At 35.5% G+C, this 17,702-nt stretch overlaps 1 protein-coding gene across 11 annotated transcripts in view; it reads left to right on the top strand.

The window, feature by feature from the left end:
• NBEAL1 (neurobeachin like 1) overlaps positions 1–17,702 on the top strand; it is a 178,525-nt gene that overhangs the window by 893 nt on the left and 159,930 nt on the right. For all 11 annotated transcript variants that reach the window (XR_004812406.2, XM_025441944.3, XM_049106659.1 and 8 more), the window contains exon 2: positions 428–734. Coding sequence is in view for 9 of the 11 variants with exons in the window: in XM_025441944.3 (XP_025297729.3) it covers positions 684–734 (51 nt within the window). In the remaining 2 variants the exon portion in view is untranslated. The remainder of the gene's footprint in view (positions 1–427; positions 735–17,702) is intronic.

Here is a 17,702-nt window from a genome sequence, read left to right on the forward strand (position 1 = left end):
GGGCGGGGCGGGGGGGGGGTCGGTCTCCTTTGTCTTGAAAATACAGCACTAGTACGTGCGGGTTTCTTTATAAGAAATATGAGTGGTCTCAAAAAAAAAAAAAAAAGAAAAAAAGAAATATGAGTGGAAAAAAGAAAAAAAATATGAGTGGCCCTGGGGCGAATTTGTGGTCCCGAGTAGTCCTCTTTCAGGGTCCGCCCTAGAGGATTCTGACGGTATTGATTGGTGTGAGGTACTGTGTTGGCTGCGACGCCTGCGTGAGGCTCTGCGCTCTGGAAAAGCAATCCCCATAAAAGCGTAGCCGGTTGTTTGCAGGAAGTGAAGTAGATAAATCTATAGTTCTGATAAATCTACACTTATTATTTTTTTTAAGACGGCCTCTGTTCCTACCAAACCTTTGCGTATTTTTTTTTTTTCTCTTTCACAGATTTGATTAATCCTCTCCCCCACCCAACCACCTACCACCGATGAGGAGAAGTTGGAGTGACTTGGTTGAACTGAATTTTATTCACCAGAAGACAGTCCCGTTTGTTTCACTTCTTTTCGTTTTCCCTGCTGCTTTGGGCTTTACTGTAACGGCAGAAAAACTTGGAAAATAAAATGAACATGCTGTGGTCTTGAACATACATTTTTTTTTTTTTTTTCCTTGAGGAAAAAATTAAAGTGCCAGAGTGAAAGCCAGAATGGCATCCAGAGAGAGGCTCTTTGAACTTTGGATGCTTTATTGTACAAAGGTAATTGTTTTCCTTTTTATTTCTAAGTTTTGAAATACTTTGTTATAAGATTTTGTGACCGGCCTTATTTTATTTACCGGATAGTAGCAGATTTTTATTCATAGTAATGACCCGAAATTTAGAAACATGGACTTTTCCGTCTTCCACTTTTCTTGGGTTTGAACACAGCACGATATTGACACACTTTTAAAACATGTAGGTATGGTTTTATTTGATAATTTTCTGAAGGGATTCCCCAAATTATATCCCCCAGAGTTAATGACCTTAGGAGAAAAATAAAATACTTGTTTTCCTGCTTTTCTTTTCCCCCCACAAATAGGGGTAGAATAGATATTTTTATGAGAGGAGCATTAACATTTTTTGTATAATCTCTTAATTGGCTTAAAAAAGATTATTGATTATGTAAAAATGTTACTGATTTCAGGTGGTTATAAACTTATTGTGATGATAGCACTTGATAAATATTGGATCGTTTGATCCTCACAATAGTCCTGTGAGATGGGTATTGTAATTATCCCCTTTTACTGACCAGAAAATTGATGTAGAAGTTAAAGGGGCTATTGAGAAGTAGAACCACTTGAGTTGTTAAATCCATGCTTTTATCCATAATGACTCCTTAATTTTTATTTTATACAAGAGAATTTTTTGTCTTTGTGTGAATTTTTACATGTTAGCTTTGATTTTAGGTTATTGGAAGAGAAGGATACTATTTGAAAACATGTTTTTCAAGAAAAGAGCTACATTAACCACTTGGAAGATATTGTTAAGGGTCAGGAAACATCTCTAATTTACTACTTGAGTTTCTTTAGCTCTGTGGTGAAGTTCTCAGGTCTCAGCTTTTATTTCTGCATTATCCCTTCAGGCTCCTTTTTTTATTCAGCTTTTTAAAGAACAAGTTACTCTTTAACAAGTGATCTCCGTTATCTCTAATACTAAATTTTAGAGGTCACAGTGGAATTTTCTTTGACTTCCTGGTTTGGTATTTCTTACAGTTACTGAAGGACATTTACTTTGAAATGTTTGATAGTGGATTTTTAAAATAGCTTTTTTAGTCTTGTGTAATTTAATGCCAGAAATGTCTTTTTAAAAATAGACCATTTTTTCCAATAAAAAAGGAATCTAATTCACCACTTTTGAAAATAGTCACTAACATACATGTCAGCCAGAAATTAAAATGCATTTTAGTATGAAGAATGTTGATTGTTTAAAAATGATTTATTTAAAAATTCATTAAGATTAGGAGGTTTTACATTTTCAGGATGACAAAAGATAAATGGGGTTACATCTTATTCTGCTTTGTAGGTAGAGCTCTTGTTTTGTCATTGTGCTTATTGAAAAGATAGTATAGGGGCACTTGGCTGGGTCAGAGCATGTAGAGCATGCAACTCGTGATCATGGGCTTGTGAATTTGAGCTCCACATTGGGTGTAGGGGTTACTTAAAAATCTTTAAAAAGAAAAGATAGTATAGTTTGTTGGCATACCCCGAATTTTATTCTTGATAACCTTTATTATAAATATGAATCCTTACTCTTTTATAAAGATGTTTAAGTAAATAACGAAGACCCTTCACGGTCAAATTTTAAAGCCTAATTTTGGACAGGAAGATAAACCCCTCCTTTTAAAATTTTTTGGATAGGGCAGCCCTGGTGGCTCAGCAGTTTAGCAGCACCTTCAGTCCAGGGCATGATCCTGGAGACCCGGGATCGAGTCCCATGTCAGGCTTCCTGCATGGAGCCTGCTTCTCCCTCTCCCTGGGTCTCTGCCTCTCTCTCTCTGTGTGAATAAATAAATACAATCTTAAAAAAAAATAAGGTTTTTTGTATGAATCCCATTTTTATGTTTAAGATTTAAATCAGTTGTGCACTTAAGATTTAAAATTTTTTGACTATTTTCAAAAATTGTTATTAAAATAATGATTTATGTTTCATCAGTTCATGGGTAAGCTTGTAAGCTAGATAATGTGTAAGCTAGACAATTCAAGTAGTTTCCAAATATACATCATATATTTAACACTTCTGCTCCCCGGTGAGAATGATTACCAGATAGCCAGTTGTTCTTTACACTGTCCAGCCTTATTGCTCTCATTTTAGCATATTGCTTTCAAACCACCTGCCTCTTTCACCTGACTTTTTAGACCTTTACTTACACCTTTAATGAGTCTTCAGACTACTTCAAGACTGCACAGATCTTCTTTTAACTTAGCTCCAATTTAGACCTTTTGTGGGCTTGTAACTGTGAAGTTAGTTTTGGCTTTGCTCCTGTTTTATTTTGTGACCTTGAGCAAGATTTACCTCTTTGGCTCTCACATTTTTTCATTTGGTCTGTGTGTATAGGGAGAATGCTTGTTTTAATTCACCATTAACATTTTCATTTGTTTTGACTTCGGAGGGACATGCATTTATTTTGTCCTTATACTTCTGGATTGTCATATAGATTTTTTTAGCTCATCGTCTTTGTTAAGTTTTTCCTTATGAAAAATTTCAAGTAGGCATAGAGAAGATAATACAGGGAACTCTTTTGTATCTGTCACTCTGCTTCGGTAACTTATCAATTCATATCATCTATAACCCTCCATTACCCATGAAATATTTTAAAGCAAATCCAGACAACATCATCTTATCTAATAAGTATTTAAAAGTATATCTATGAAACTCTTCTTAAAAACGTGATAATCAGGGATCCCTGGGTGGCACAGCTGTTTGGCGCCTGCCTTTGGCCCAGGGCGTGATCCTGGAGACCCGGGATCGAATCCCATATCGGGCTCCCGGTGCATGGAGCCTGCTTCTTCCTCTGCCTGTGTCTCTGCCTCTCTCTCTCTCTCTCTCTCTCTTTCTCGGTGACTATAATAAATAAATAAAAATTTAAAAAAATAAAAAAAAACGTGATAAAATATAATTCTTCAAGTCAGTCATCAAATATCTGGTCAGTGCTCAAACTTTTCTGATAGTATAAATATTCTTATTTTCCTGCTGTTTGACTCAATATTTAAACAAAGTATACACATATTTTGTTGAAAGTTTCTGTTAAATCTTTTAATCTATAGGTTCTCCCCCACAATACTTTTTATTCCTTCTGATTATTTGTTGAAGAAACCAGGTTTTGATATTAGAGTTTTCCTCATTCTGGGTTTTGCTGATTTCATTACTTGATTTTAATTGTTTTTCTCTCCTGGTGTCTGCAAACTGGCAGATCTAGAGACTTGGTTAATTCATGTTCTCTTTGGTGGGGGAAGCCTAGAGTAAGTGTTTCCACTATCAGTGAGTTTTACTTATGTGTATTGATTATTTCATTAGGAGTTTGCAAAACTGTGATGTTCCAATTCTATTATTTCTTTATTAGCAGAACGTATATAGAGAAGTGTCCCTGTATCTATTGTTTGAGAGTCTTTAAAGGGAAGGCAGGCAGGATAAATATTTGATTCTTTCTCTTTGTTTTTAGAATGATGACTTGAGTTACTAGCATGCTCCAAAGGTGATCAGTTATTTTTCTTAAGTATCAAGTACATCTTTAATGATTAAAATTTAAATATTGTCTACCATTTTGCTGTCCTCGTTGGTGTGCTATCCATACCAAACTTTGTTTACATACCTGATTAAAGATGACTTTGAAGATTTTTGAAAGTCTGTTTCAGAATGGTAAGGTTAGGACATTCTCCATATTTGCCACAGTGCTAACTGGCAGAGGCATTCCACAGTGTATTAGCCATAGATCAATATTAAGGTATTATCCTAGTGTTTCTATGTAATGTGATGTTTTAAAAGTTGCCATTGATAATTATAAAAGTTTAGTAGGTCTTTAGGGCAATATCAGAAATAATCCTTGGGTAATACTGTTTAGGCAAAAGAGAAGAGAATATATAAATATGTTTTCTTTTAGCCTAGGTTCAGTTGTAAGCCTAAATGCTAGTGTTTAAAGTCTTTCAAGTACAATTTAAAAAGTTTACTGGTATCAGTTTTTAGCAGATGGCGTCCTACAAATTAAACTTGATATTTGAAAATAATTTGGGTAAAAGACTTGGCAGTTTTTTTTTTTTTTTTTAAATTTTTATTTATTTATGATAGTCACACAGAGAGAGAGAGGCAGAGACACAGGGAGAAGCAGGCTCCATGCACCGGGAGCCCAACGTGGGATTCGATCCAGGGTCTCCCGGATTGCGCCCTGGGCCAAAGGCAGGCGCCAAACCGCTGCGCCACCCAGGGATCCCACTTGGCAGTTGTTTTAACCAAACTTTTCAGGTCTAATTTTTCACTTTTTTCTTCTAGGAATAGAGTTTAATTGCATGGTTAGAAACATGCATCTTCCTACTAGGTTATTTGTTAACATCATGTTATTATCACATAATATAGACAGTATGATTTCTGAAAACCTAGCATTCCTGCTTTCTATAGATAATTTCACTAGATTGATTATGTAGTCTGATCTTTTCTCCAAACGGCCATACCCACCCAGGGTCAAGGATTTCATTAACAGTGAATTTCATATAGCTCTTATAAGTTAAACATTAATTTGAACAGGTTTAATCATGTATCTGGATTTTAGTATAGTTAACTATTTCTTGTCTGAGCATATTTTTCTTAGTATTAAAGGCAAATTGATTTGCTTTTGGATATCTAAAGATTTTAGTTCATATTATCTGTAGTAGGCACCACATTATTCCTATCCTTTGACATTTTTTTACATAGTGTACTTAACGGTAAGAGAGACAGAACAGTTTTTGTCTGTTATACAACCTTTTGGAATTTATCTATTGCAAATAACAAGACATATGTATCATAAGTCCCTCTCTTAAGTCCCCTTGGATAGGCATTAGGATATATTTCTGTTTAACATTTAGCTTTTTGAGAGTGCTATAGTTGATCACTAGAATACTGCAGAAAAGAAACGGAACCTCTCAAATTCTTAGATAAGATTAAGTTATTTTTGTTCTGTGTAGTGGAAAGTATCAAATGCATGAACTCACTAAAAAGATACAAGGTGACTCAAAAGCATCAGGACATTTGAAATATAGCAGTGAACAAAAAAATGAAATATAGCAATGTGGGTTGAAATTTATGGTTCATTTTTGTCATTTGCTTTTTTAAAAAATTATTCATTGTACACTAAAGAATTTTGTGAAGCTACAGAATTAGAGCCAACATTTAGTCCCAGTTTTGCTTCTGAGCTTAAAGAAGGACCTGAAAACAGGTCACATAATTTCTTCATGTTAACAATTTTCTCATCTGTGAAATGGGAAAAAAGTGATTATTTTTGCATCTCTCAAAGTTGTGTAGAAAAGATGAATTGATTATGTTTACATGTATTGTAAGGGTGAGAAATATAAAATGTAGTCTTTATTAGTAGTTTTAAAATTCATATATGAGCTCAAGAGTGTAGCATTACTTCCATTTTGCCTTTATTTAATATAATAGAGAACAATATTCTCACCTTTTTATCTAGTGATGAAGCAGAGCTCATCAATGGCTTAATTTTTAATCTTTTTATTTTTCTATCAGTCATAGTGCTTAGTTATTCTAATAATGATACGGGATATTTTTTTCCTCCTCTAAACCAAGTTTGTTTTGGATCTTGGTGATGCTCCATTTCCTGCTGTTGCCCTTTGTCCTGCTAAATCTGGAATATGACTGAAATAGATAGTTTTGCAATGAGCTCAGAGTAAGCTTCCTTTTCAGAATAAAAGTTTTGCTTCATAAAGAAAATAGAATTTAGAGTTGTTTATATGTAGATTCGGGAAAAAATGGAATGAACATGAACTCTTCCAATGAGAGAATTATAATTTTAAGTGAAGCTTTTAAGATTCCTCAATATGTATATTCCTCAATATACATTAGCCTTTATAATTAACCTACATTTAATAAGTCTCTGGTATGTGCAAAGTGTAAAATGGCTCTTAAATTTCTGTGGCTTAATAATGACTTTGTATATAAGGAAAGTAATGTTTGACTTGAAGCAAAACAAAAAAAAATTGCTAGCAGTTCAGTAGCAGTGGTTACCTGTTTGTTTTACGAAGTTAGATGTGAAAACAAGAAATAAATATCTTACATCAATAGACATGAAAGTAGCCCTTAGGAAAGGAATATTACCTTTTTGATTTGACTTGAGCTTATGTACCACTCTAAAAAGGGGTTAAGATGCATGAATTCTTATCTTTTGAATATCAAAATTTGAACTTCATGGTAGAAAGTAGAATTAATAGCATTTGAATATGTAGATAGGGGTGTGAGTGAAAAATAAGTCTAAAATAATTCTCAGGTTTTTTATTGGCAGATTCAGGTTTTATTGGCAATTACTGAAGAGTTACATGAAAGTAAGAAGAGAAGAAGATTTTAGGGAGTCCTGGAGAACATTATCATTTAGGAGGAACATAGAAGAGTTTGTAAGGAGTTTGAATGGGGGGACAACAAGGAGTGAGTAGTTGCCTCAAGTAGAGGGCTTATTTATTTATTTATTTTTAATTAATTTTTAAAAAGATTTTATTTATTTATTCATGAGAGACACACACACACACAGAGGCAGAGACACAGGCAGAGGGAGAAGAGGATCCATGCAGGGAGCCCGACCGGGGACTCCATCCCGGGTGTCCAGGATCAGGCCCTGGGCTGAAGGCGGTGCTAAACTGCTGAGCCACCGGGGCTGCCCAATGGCTTTTTTAAAGAGAGTAGTCAGTACTGTCAAATTCAGTATAGCAATAAAGAAAAGCACTATGAAGCATATGTTGGATTTGATAATTAAGAGATTATTGATGGGGTGCCTGGGTGGCACAGTTCGACATTTGGTTTTGGCTCAGGTGCTGATCTCAGGGTTGTGAGATCGAGCTCCATGTGGGTTTCTGTGCAAATAAGTGAGGGGTCTGCTGCTCTTCCTTGTCCCATGCCGCTAAACCAACCCCTGCCATGGGCACACTCTCTAGTAAATAAATCTTTTAAAAAGAGATTATTGGTGGCCCTACCAAAGTAATAATAATACAGGAATAAAAAATGTTAAAAGTACAATCTGGGCAAATAAAAAAAAAAGGACAAATCCCTACTTTAATTTTTTAATTAAATTTAGCAGGCTTAAAATTACTACCAAACTGCTGTTCTTAAAGTTTGAATATGTTTACTTTTGATTTTTGTAACTTCTCTGGCCAAGGAATCTTTATTGACCTCTATACTATACTGCTCTAGAACGTCTGAAAATTCAAGATTCCATCTGTATTTGAAAAATGCAGCTCTGTGGGGCACCTGGGTAGATCAGTGGTTGAGTGTCTATCTTTGGCTCGGGTTGTGATCCTGGGATCCTGGGATTGAATCCTGTATTGGGCTCCTGTGGGGAGCCTGCTTCTCCCTTTGCCTGTGTCTCTGCCTCTCCCTGTGTCTTTCATGAATGAATAAATAAAATCTTTTTAAAAAAGAAAAATACAGCTCCACAAATTGAAGTCACTGATGATCATTGATAGTGCAAATGTGACCACAGAAATTGAGTGCTAGTTATAAGGTAGTCAACTTTGATATACTTAAATTAATTTGAAAATTAATACAAATGAGAGTACAAACTACATTTTTATGTGAAACTTATGGACCCAGAAATATTTCTCATAACCTCCAGGGATCTTAGACATGTTTCAGAAACACTAGCCTTGATCAGTATCTGACATACCGCTGCTGCTTTGTCTTTTTTACAGCTTCTTTTCCCTATTGCAAAATTACTTGGCAAATTTACATGAGGGGGTGAAATTTGGGGCCAAGAATCCAGTCTACCACAGTCTGATTTTTTTGGTTACAATTATTCATATCTCTCCCATATACAAAATCTACTTCATGTCCATTTTAATAACACCAGAAGTCTTATCCAATCATCATACCAATTAAAACCCAAGATCTTGGGATCCGTGGGTGGCGCAGCGGTTTGGCGCCTGCCTTTGGCCCAGGGCGCGATCCTGGAGACCCGGGATCGAATCCCGCGTCGGGCTCCCGGTGCATGGAGCCTGTGTCTCTGCCTCTCTCTCTCTCTGTGTGTGTGTGACTATCATAAGTAAATAAAAAAAATTTAAAAAAAAAAAAAAAATAAAACCCAAGATCTTATACTATGTATCAGGTCCAATTGTGATTTTTATTGGTATAGAGACCTGTGACCTCAGAAGACATGGTTGATATCTGGCCCCCACAGCCCCAATATATTGTAATGAAACTAAAATAGGAATGCCACAATAAAGACTCTTGGAAAAAGAGAGAATGGGAAGCATAGAGGAGGCTTTGGTCCATCGCAATTCTGAATACTGGGCAAATGTCACCTCGTCCCTCTACTTTCAAAGAAGGAATGTTCCATGATTTGATTCTGGTTCTGTGCCTTGGGAGTAGTTGCACAGGCTACTGTTCTCTCTTGTTCCTAGAGGTTCTTTTTCTCTAATGTTCTTTTGGTACATCTGACGAAGGCACTGGAGACTGTGTACATTCTTATGACCAAACCATTCATCTGGCTTCCTGCATATAGAAAGTCCCCTATAGGGATCCCTGGGTGGCGCAGTGGTTTAGCGCCTGCCTTTGGCCCAGGGCGCGATCCTGGAGACCCGGGATCGAATCCCACATCGGGCTCCCGGTGCATGGAGCCTGCTTCTCCCTCTGCCTCTCTCTCTCTGTGTGTGTGTGACTATCATAAACAAATAAAAATTTAAAAAAAAAAAAAAAAAAGTCCCCTATAGAAAATGAGAGTTCACTAATTCTTTTGCCTTCACTTGTTTTCTCTTGTCTAACTATATTGTCAAATAACTCCAACATGGTATTCTGTAGTATTTGAAATAAAAGGCAAACTTGTCTTCTTCAATTTAGGGGGAAAAAGACTGGGGTTTTCTATTAGGTTAGCTTTAGACTTTGGGACTGAGACATGTATTATGTATAACCCTCTGAATTCATAGATCAAATTTGTGATAGGTAAATGATAGATGTTTTACTTTATTCATTTTTTTTTTAGGCATACTGCTAACATTTCTAATTCAGGTTTGCTATTATTACAATATATTATAAAACTACTTAGAATAGTTCTATGTGTGTACTTGTTAAGATGTGGCTAATTAGACTATTCCTAAGTTCTAGAAAAATAAAGACTTAGTATGAAAAAAAAATCACAGCTTATTTTAATCATTGGTAGATAGTGGCTGTCATTTTAAATATTCTCTCTTTTTTTTTTAATCTTTTAAAAAAATTTTTATTTATTTACGTTAGTCACACACAGAGAGAGAGAGAGAAGAGGCGGAGAAGCAGGCTCCATGCACCGGGAGCCCGATGTGGGATTCGATCCTGGGTCTCCAGGATCGTGTCCTGAGCCAAAGGCAGGCGCTAAACCGCTGCGCCACCCAGGATCCCCTAAATATTCTCTTTTATTAGAATCATTATGAATTGTAAATAGATACATTGGGAATCAGGTGCTATACTTAATTCTCAGTGGTCCTTCATTTTAAATTATGTAAAATAAAATGCATGTAGATCAGCATTTAGTGACTTGTAGTATATGAATTTAAGTGTTTGGCCTACCTAACTTTTTCTGTTTATACTCAGATGCCTTAACAAAAACTTTTGATTTATTTTGTGAAAATGGAATTTATTTTTTCTGACAATTTTTTTCTGGTCATTCAAAATTTTTCAAGATGTGGGTAACTATGTGAAATGACTGGAATCTACCATAAATATAAATGATCTCCTTTGATGATGACAGAATTCAGACAAGTGTTAGTTAGCAGCCCTGATTTCCTCATCTTTTCCTCAGCTTTTACTAAAAAGAATAGAATTCACCTTGTAATGTGCCACTTCTTTTTCAATAGGGAAAATAGGGAGCCCTACTCTTAAATATATTTATAGGGACTATACTATCCTTTAAAACTTTTTTTTTCTTTTTTTTGAGAGAACAAGCATGTGTGAGCACCAGGGACGGAGGTGAGGGGGAGAGGCAAGGGGAGAGGAAGAGAGAATCTTCAGCAGACTCTACACCTGGCACCAAGGCCCATGTGGGGCTCAATCTCACCATCCTGACATTGTGACCTGAGCTTAAATCGAAAGTCAGACACTTAACTGATTGAGCCACCCAGGTGCTCCTGGACTACATTGTCTTTTAAAATACTGAAAGTAACTTGTTCTTACTTACATCTAAGGAATATTAACATTTTCTTTTATGTCTTGTGACATAAAAGATTCAAACTCCTGGAATTATCTACTCACATTGAACCAAAGCATTAACTGATCCATGCATTTCTCAAAAAAGTCATTCGAGCATTTCACAATTTGCCTCTGTAAAAAAATGTAGTGTTGTTTGATACATTTAACTGCTACATAATCTTTCCTGACATTAAACATTTGTTTGAATAGGTCTCCTAAATGGCTCAGTCTGTTAAGCATCTGCCTTCGGCTCAGATCATGATCCCAGGGTCCTGAGATCAAGTTCTGTATCAGGCTCCCTGCTCTGCCAGGAGCTTTTCCCTCTGCCTGTCACTCCCCCTACTTTGCTCAAGTGCTTGTGCTCACTCGCTTGCTCTTTCTTGAGCACGTGCTCTGTGTAAAATAAGGAAAAAAATTTAAAAAAAGAAAGCATTTGAATATTAGGAAAGATATGTACTATTTTATGGTATTGTGAAGTGAATTTATACTTTTTTATTGAGTAATTTTGACTCAGGATTTTTGTCAAAATACAAAATTTAAATAAGTTCAAATATAAAATTTTAATTTTCTAGTGAATTAACTTCATTTTAGGGATAAAAATGCATAAATTTTCTAATTTAGATTTATGGTCTAAGAAAAGTTCTGATTTATGTCAGCATTAAAATTTTTTAAATTTGAGATACAATTCTAGAAAATATAAACATTCAGAAAGTAAACATTTCATTTTTTCAGAGATTTTCAGTTTAAGTACTTTATGGATGTGATTGAAAAATCTGTAAATTATATTTACTACTATTAACATCATTAAGATATTAAATTTGAAAAAAAAAAAAAAAAAGATATTAAATTTGAAAAACTTAAACCTAACATGACACTTCAATATTATTTTAAACTTTTAAGCTTCGTTTAAAAGGTATCAATGTTATATTTAATTAATACATGCCTAGTGGTAGGCTTATCTTTTTTTTTTTTTTTTTTTTTTTTTTTTTTTTTTTTAAATTTTTTATTTATTTGTGATAGTCACAGAGAGAGAGAGAGAGAGAGGCAGAGACACAGAGACACAGGCAGAGAGAGAAGCAGGCTCCATGCACCGGGAGCCCGATGTGGGACTCGATCCTGGGTCTCCAGGATCGCGCCCTGGGCCAAAGGCAGGCGCCAAACCGCTGCGCCACCCAGGGATCCCTTTTTTTTTTTTTTTTTTTTTTTTTTTTTTTAAATTTGTGGTAGGCTTATCTTAAAAGAATTCACCGTAGGTGGGGGTGCCTGGCTGGCTCAATCAGCAGAACATGCAGCTCTTGATCTTGGGGACATGAGTTTGAGCCCCACGTTGGGTAGAGATTACTAAAAAAAATAAACCTAAATAAAAAGAATTTGCTGTAGTTCAACTAGTTATTGGGTACCTGCTTGTATACACATGTTGCTTACTGTCACTTTATCCCTTGAATTGTGTATTTTCCTCTATTTAAAATTTTTTTAACATAAACTTCATTTTTTAGAGCAGTTTTAGATTCATAGCAAAATTGAATAGAAAGTACAGAGTTCCTTTGTATTTCCTGTTCCTACATATGCACAGCCTTCCTTGCTGTCAGCATCCCATCTCACAGTGGTACATTTGATCACCTGATTTCCCAGAAACACCTGCTCCAGAAATTTCTTTACCTGTCCACCATGTGTGAAATTCCAAGGTGAATGCAACATTAATGGAATAAGTCATGTTATACCTAACATTTAAATGTTCCATGTGTTAGCGTTTTCAAATCCTGCCAGGTTTAACTGAATCAGCTATGTTGATCAAATCTGGAACTTAGTTATCTGAATGACTTTTTTTTTTTTAATGAATACCTAAAGTAAAATTTGAAATCATTTCTATAGGAATTGGTGTATTCTAAGCCTATTTTTTACATAAACCTCTATTTGAACGTTCCTTTTTCATTTACGTTAAAATGACTTCCAAACCTTTAAAGATGTGACAGGCTTTCTTTCATCAAAATTTTGTATCTTTTATCTATTTAATTGACTAACTTCATCTGTGGGCATGCTTTTCCAACTAGAGTCAGTTTCCCATTTAGATTGTAGGCTTAGATGTGAGACTTTAGGGAAGATGAATGAACTCATCAGAGATTGATTAAAGAGAGCATTTCATCAAGGTTTTAAAGAATGGATAGTAGTTTGATAGCCACAGAATATGTTCCAGACACATATAAATCCTGACCAAAATTATGAAAGAAAAGTGACCTTACGGTAGACTTTTCTTTCTTTTCCAAGGGTTGTTGGACCAACCCTTCTGAAAATCATTTACAATGCTGAATAAAATTTAAGTCATATTTTAATAACATTGAAAAGCTGGCAGGATGGTAAGGCTTTAAATCTTAGTGAAAGCAGGAACTTCATTAGATGGAGAATGGAAGCCACTTTTCCTGGTGAACTTCTGCTTTTGTTTTTTCTCATCTTGTGGATGGAAGGAAGAAGTCAAAGCTAAAGACTAATTAGAGTGAGAAGTCTAATAGGTTTTCCCTCGTGACCCCCAAAGGTGTACACCCTTGGCGTAAAGCTCAATTGAAAAGCAAACCCACCTCACTCTTCCATCTTCAGTTGGGAGACTAGGGAAAAATGGCTTTGTTTTAAGCAGAGCTAAAAGGAGAAAAGTCCCTGAGAAGATGTTACCACAAGTTGATTCTTTTGTGGATTTGCAATCAAATCTACCTTCCTTCCAAAGTCCAAAAGCCCTAAGTCATGGAGACTAGTCTGGTGCTTGGTAAAAGCAAATGCAAATTCCTCTGGAAGAAGAAACTTCAATACAGATACCAAATATATTTTCAAATTGCAGCTTAATAATTTAATTCATGATTTGTGAATCAATCATAACAGGCTCTTATTGTCTTGGAATATCATATTTTCCAAGAGATTTGACAGATACTCTTGTCTTCATTTGCATTGGTTGGCATATGGTAGTTAATTCTTTGCATGTATTTCAGTTTCCTCTATTTGAGGGTATCTCCCATTGTTCACTTCATAAAGCACTTGCCTTGTCATGAAACATAAAATTGTGATTATTTCTATGGTAACAAATAGTTGTATCATTAATGTCAAATTATACCCTACTGCTCTGTTTTCATACCTTTTTTGTATACACAACTTCATTCTATTGCCTAATCATAGTAAATTTTTAACAGCAATTAAACTCAACATGTGGTACTAACTGTGCATAAATCTAGAGAAAGAATATCAATATGAAACCTTTGTTACCAGGTTTGCAAAGCATTGACAAATAGGTCTTAACAACAGCCTTTCTGAGAGCAATTAGAAGATGCATTTTGATTTCAAAGATACCAAAGTGTGGGATCCCTGGGTGGCTCAGCGGTTTAGCACCTGCCTTTGGCCCAGGGCGTGGTCTTGGAGTCCCGGGATCCAGTCCCACATCGGGCTCCCTGCATGGAGCCTGCTTTTCCCTCTGCCTGTGTCTCTGCCTCTCTTTCTCTCTCTATGTCTATCATGAATAAATAAATAAAATCTTAAAAAAAAAAAAAAACACCACACAAACCAAAGTGTAAAAAAAAAAAATCTTGGAATCAGAGAAATGTGATATAAAAGTGAACTAGTAGTTTTAAAAAAAAAAATCTTGGAATCAGAGAAATGTGATATAAAAGTGAACTAGTAGTTTTAAAAAAAGAAATAGAATATCTAGGGGAATAATGGGGAATCCCAGTAATATTTAAAAACCAATAAATGTGACCGATTTGGGTTTAGACAGCTGAAGAGAATTAGAGAATTGGAAGGGAGATCGTAAGTCCTTTTTAGAATATAACTAGGAAGTCAAATGGAATATATGGAAGGAAGGTTAAGAGATGAAGGCTAATGTGAAATAACATGTTTAATTGGATTCTGAAAAGGAAGAGGAAAGGAAGAAGGAGACAAACGTATTACTTGAAGAGATTAATGAAATGTTCCAGGATTAATGAAAGTCCACAGAATTTCAAGCAGAGTAAATAAAACTGATTTCATACCAAGATACATCATAGTGAAACTTTAAGTGGTTTTGCAGAGAACCAAAGAAAAAGAAAAATCTTAAAAGTTGCCAGAGAAAAAAAGATCTTCAAAGAGATGACAGAAGTAATAGCTGACTTTTTAGTAATAATGATGGAAGCAAAAAGGGTGACATCTTTGAAGAAAAGACTTATGAATCTATTATTTCCAACCAAATAAATTTTTTTCAAAGTAAAGTGAAATAAAGCCATGTTCAGAAAAACCGTTCAATTCAGCAGGAAAATATAACAATTTAAAATTTGTGTGTACCTCAGTGTCAGAGCAAGCACAGAGAAATGAAAATATGACAATCATAAGGTTTTTTTTTCTATATGACTTGCCTTATTAGTTTTTTTAAAAACAACACTTCAGTAACTGAAAGAATGCATAGACTAAAAATGTCAGTGAAGATGCAGAAGACTTAATAGAATTGACAAGCTTGATAATAAGGAATTTATGTAGAACACTATACCCAACATATATTCCTTCCGACCACGCAAACATTTACAAAAATGATATGAGACCTTAGAGCAAATTTCAAATGATCAAAATAATAGAGTATGTTTAACAGTGACAAATATATTTTGATCAATATCAGATTAAAACTGAATGAAGGTTGTGAAATACCCTTTTAAGTAAACCTTTGATTAAAGAACAAGTAATAAAAATTAGAGTTTTGAAGGGCACTTGTGTGGCTCATTTAAGCATCTGAGTCTGATTTTGGTTCAGGTCATGATCTCATGGTTGTGAGATGGAGCCCAGCATCAGGCTCTGAATTGGGTGTGGAGCCTGCTTAAGATTCTCTCTCTCCCTCTCCCCTGTCCTTCCTCCACTTCTTTCAATAAATAAGTAAGTAAGTAAGTACCTGAATGATAAACATACAACATTTTATTTTATTTATTTATTTATTTATTTATTTATTTATTTATTTATTTATTTATTTATTTTTAAAATTTTTATTTATTTATGATAGTCACAGAGAGAGAGAGAGAGGCAGAGACATAGGCAGAGCAGGCTCCATGCACCGGGAGCCCGACGTGGGATTCGATCCCGGGTCTCCAGGATCGCGCCCTGGGCCAAAGGCAGGCGCCAAACCGCTGCGCCACCCAGGGATCCCCATACAACATTTTATAACTTGATGGGAAGTGACTACACAGTGACTTAGGAAAATTTGTGGCTTTAAATATGTTTTTTAAAAAAGGCTAAAAATTTATGAACTAGATATTTGTAGTCATAAGCCTTTAAGATCCTCACATCCTGGTAGCCCCACCCTTTTACAGTGGCCTCCTACGGTGTACCAGGATTCTTTTGTGACCATAGAATTTGGCAAAAGTATATCATTTCTGAAATGAGAAAAGACACCCTTGTTTTCATCTCAGTTACTCCTTTTTTCTTGGATCATTGACTTGGAGAAGCCAGCTGCTATGTTTTGAGCAGGTCTATGGAGAGGCCATGTTATGAACGGAAGCCTTGCCAGACACCACATTAGTGAGATTGAAAGTAGTTTTTCCAGCCCAGTCAAGCTTTGCTAAGACCACAGCCCTACTTAACATCTTCATTATGATGATGGCTCATTGGAAACTCTGAGCTGGTTTTGAATTCCTCACCCAAAACACTCATAAAATATTTGTTATATAAGCTTCTGAATGTATTTAATTTGTTATGCAGAAATAGATTAATATGCTATCCATTTCAAGAATAATAAATCCAAAGAAAGTAGACTGAGGGAAATTATAAGCTCTTCAATGTGAAAATTCTCAAATTTATTGTTCTGTTTTTCTTTTTTTTTTTTTTAATTTTTATTTATTTATGATAGAGAGAGAGAGAGAGAGAGAGGCAGAGACATAGGCAGAGGGAGAGGCAGGCTCCATGCACCGGGAGCCCGATGTGGGATTCGATCCTGGGTCTCCAGGATCGCGCCCTGGGCCAAAGGCAGGCGCCAAACCGCTGCGCCACCCAGGGATCCCTATTGTTCTGTTTTTCAATTGTTGTAGGAAATATACAAGAAGATTGACATGTATTGAGTATATTTAATTTTAAGAAATCATAACATCTTGGGATGAACTATCTGGTTATATTAATTAGGAATGTGGAAATAAGATTAATAGTGCTTTCTTTTTTTTGTTTTTTTGTTTTTAAATAGTGCTTTCTTTTGCAAATCTTTCTAGTAGTCATGGTGACATAAAGAAATTATAAGGTTTTTTTTTTAAGATTTTATTTATTCATTTCATTTATTCAATCACAGAGAGGGAGAGAGAGAGAGAGAGAGAGAGAGAGAGAGAGAGAAGAGACATAGGCAGAGGGAGAACCAGGCTCCCAAGGACCCCAGGATCATGACCTGAGCTGAAGGCAGATGCTCCACCACTGAGCCACCCAGGCATCCCAGGAAATTAAAAGGTTTATTGCAAAAATTAATCATACTGGATGTAGAAAATGATAAGTGGCTTTAACATCGCTAAAGGGATAACTAGACATATACATTCTGAAGGACATACATAGCAACACCTATGTTTTTTGTCTAAAAACAAAACCTAAATTTGATAGTTTCAAGATCTAATTATTTGGAAATACAGAGTACTGAGGAACATGTAAAATGGCATAAGAGCATACAGTCAGCAAAACCCTGATGTGAGAAATACTACCTCACAGATGACCCATTGTCTTCAACAAATAAATTATGACCAAAAAAAAAAAAAAAAAAGTAATAGAAACCTATAGGTTTAAATAGACCTAAAAAATACATCATCCAGGGCAGCCCAGGTGGCGCAGCGGTTTAGCGCCGCCTGCAGCCCCAGGCGTGATCCTGGAGACCCTGGATAG

Source organism: Canis lupus, chromosome 37, assembly GCF_003254725.2.
Source record: "Canis lupus dingo isolate Sandy chromosome 37, ASM325472v2, whole genome shotgun sequence".
In the NCBI taxonomy this organism is placed as follows: Eukaryota; Metazoa; Chordata; class Mammalia; order Carnivora; family Canidae; genus Canis; species Canis lupus.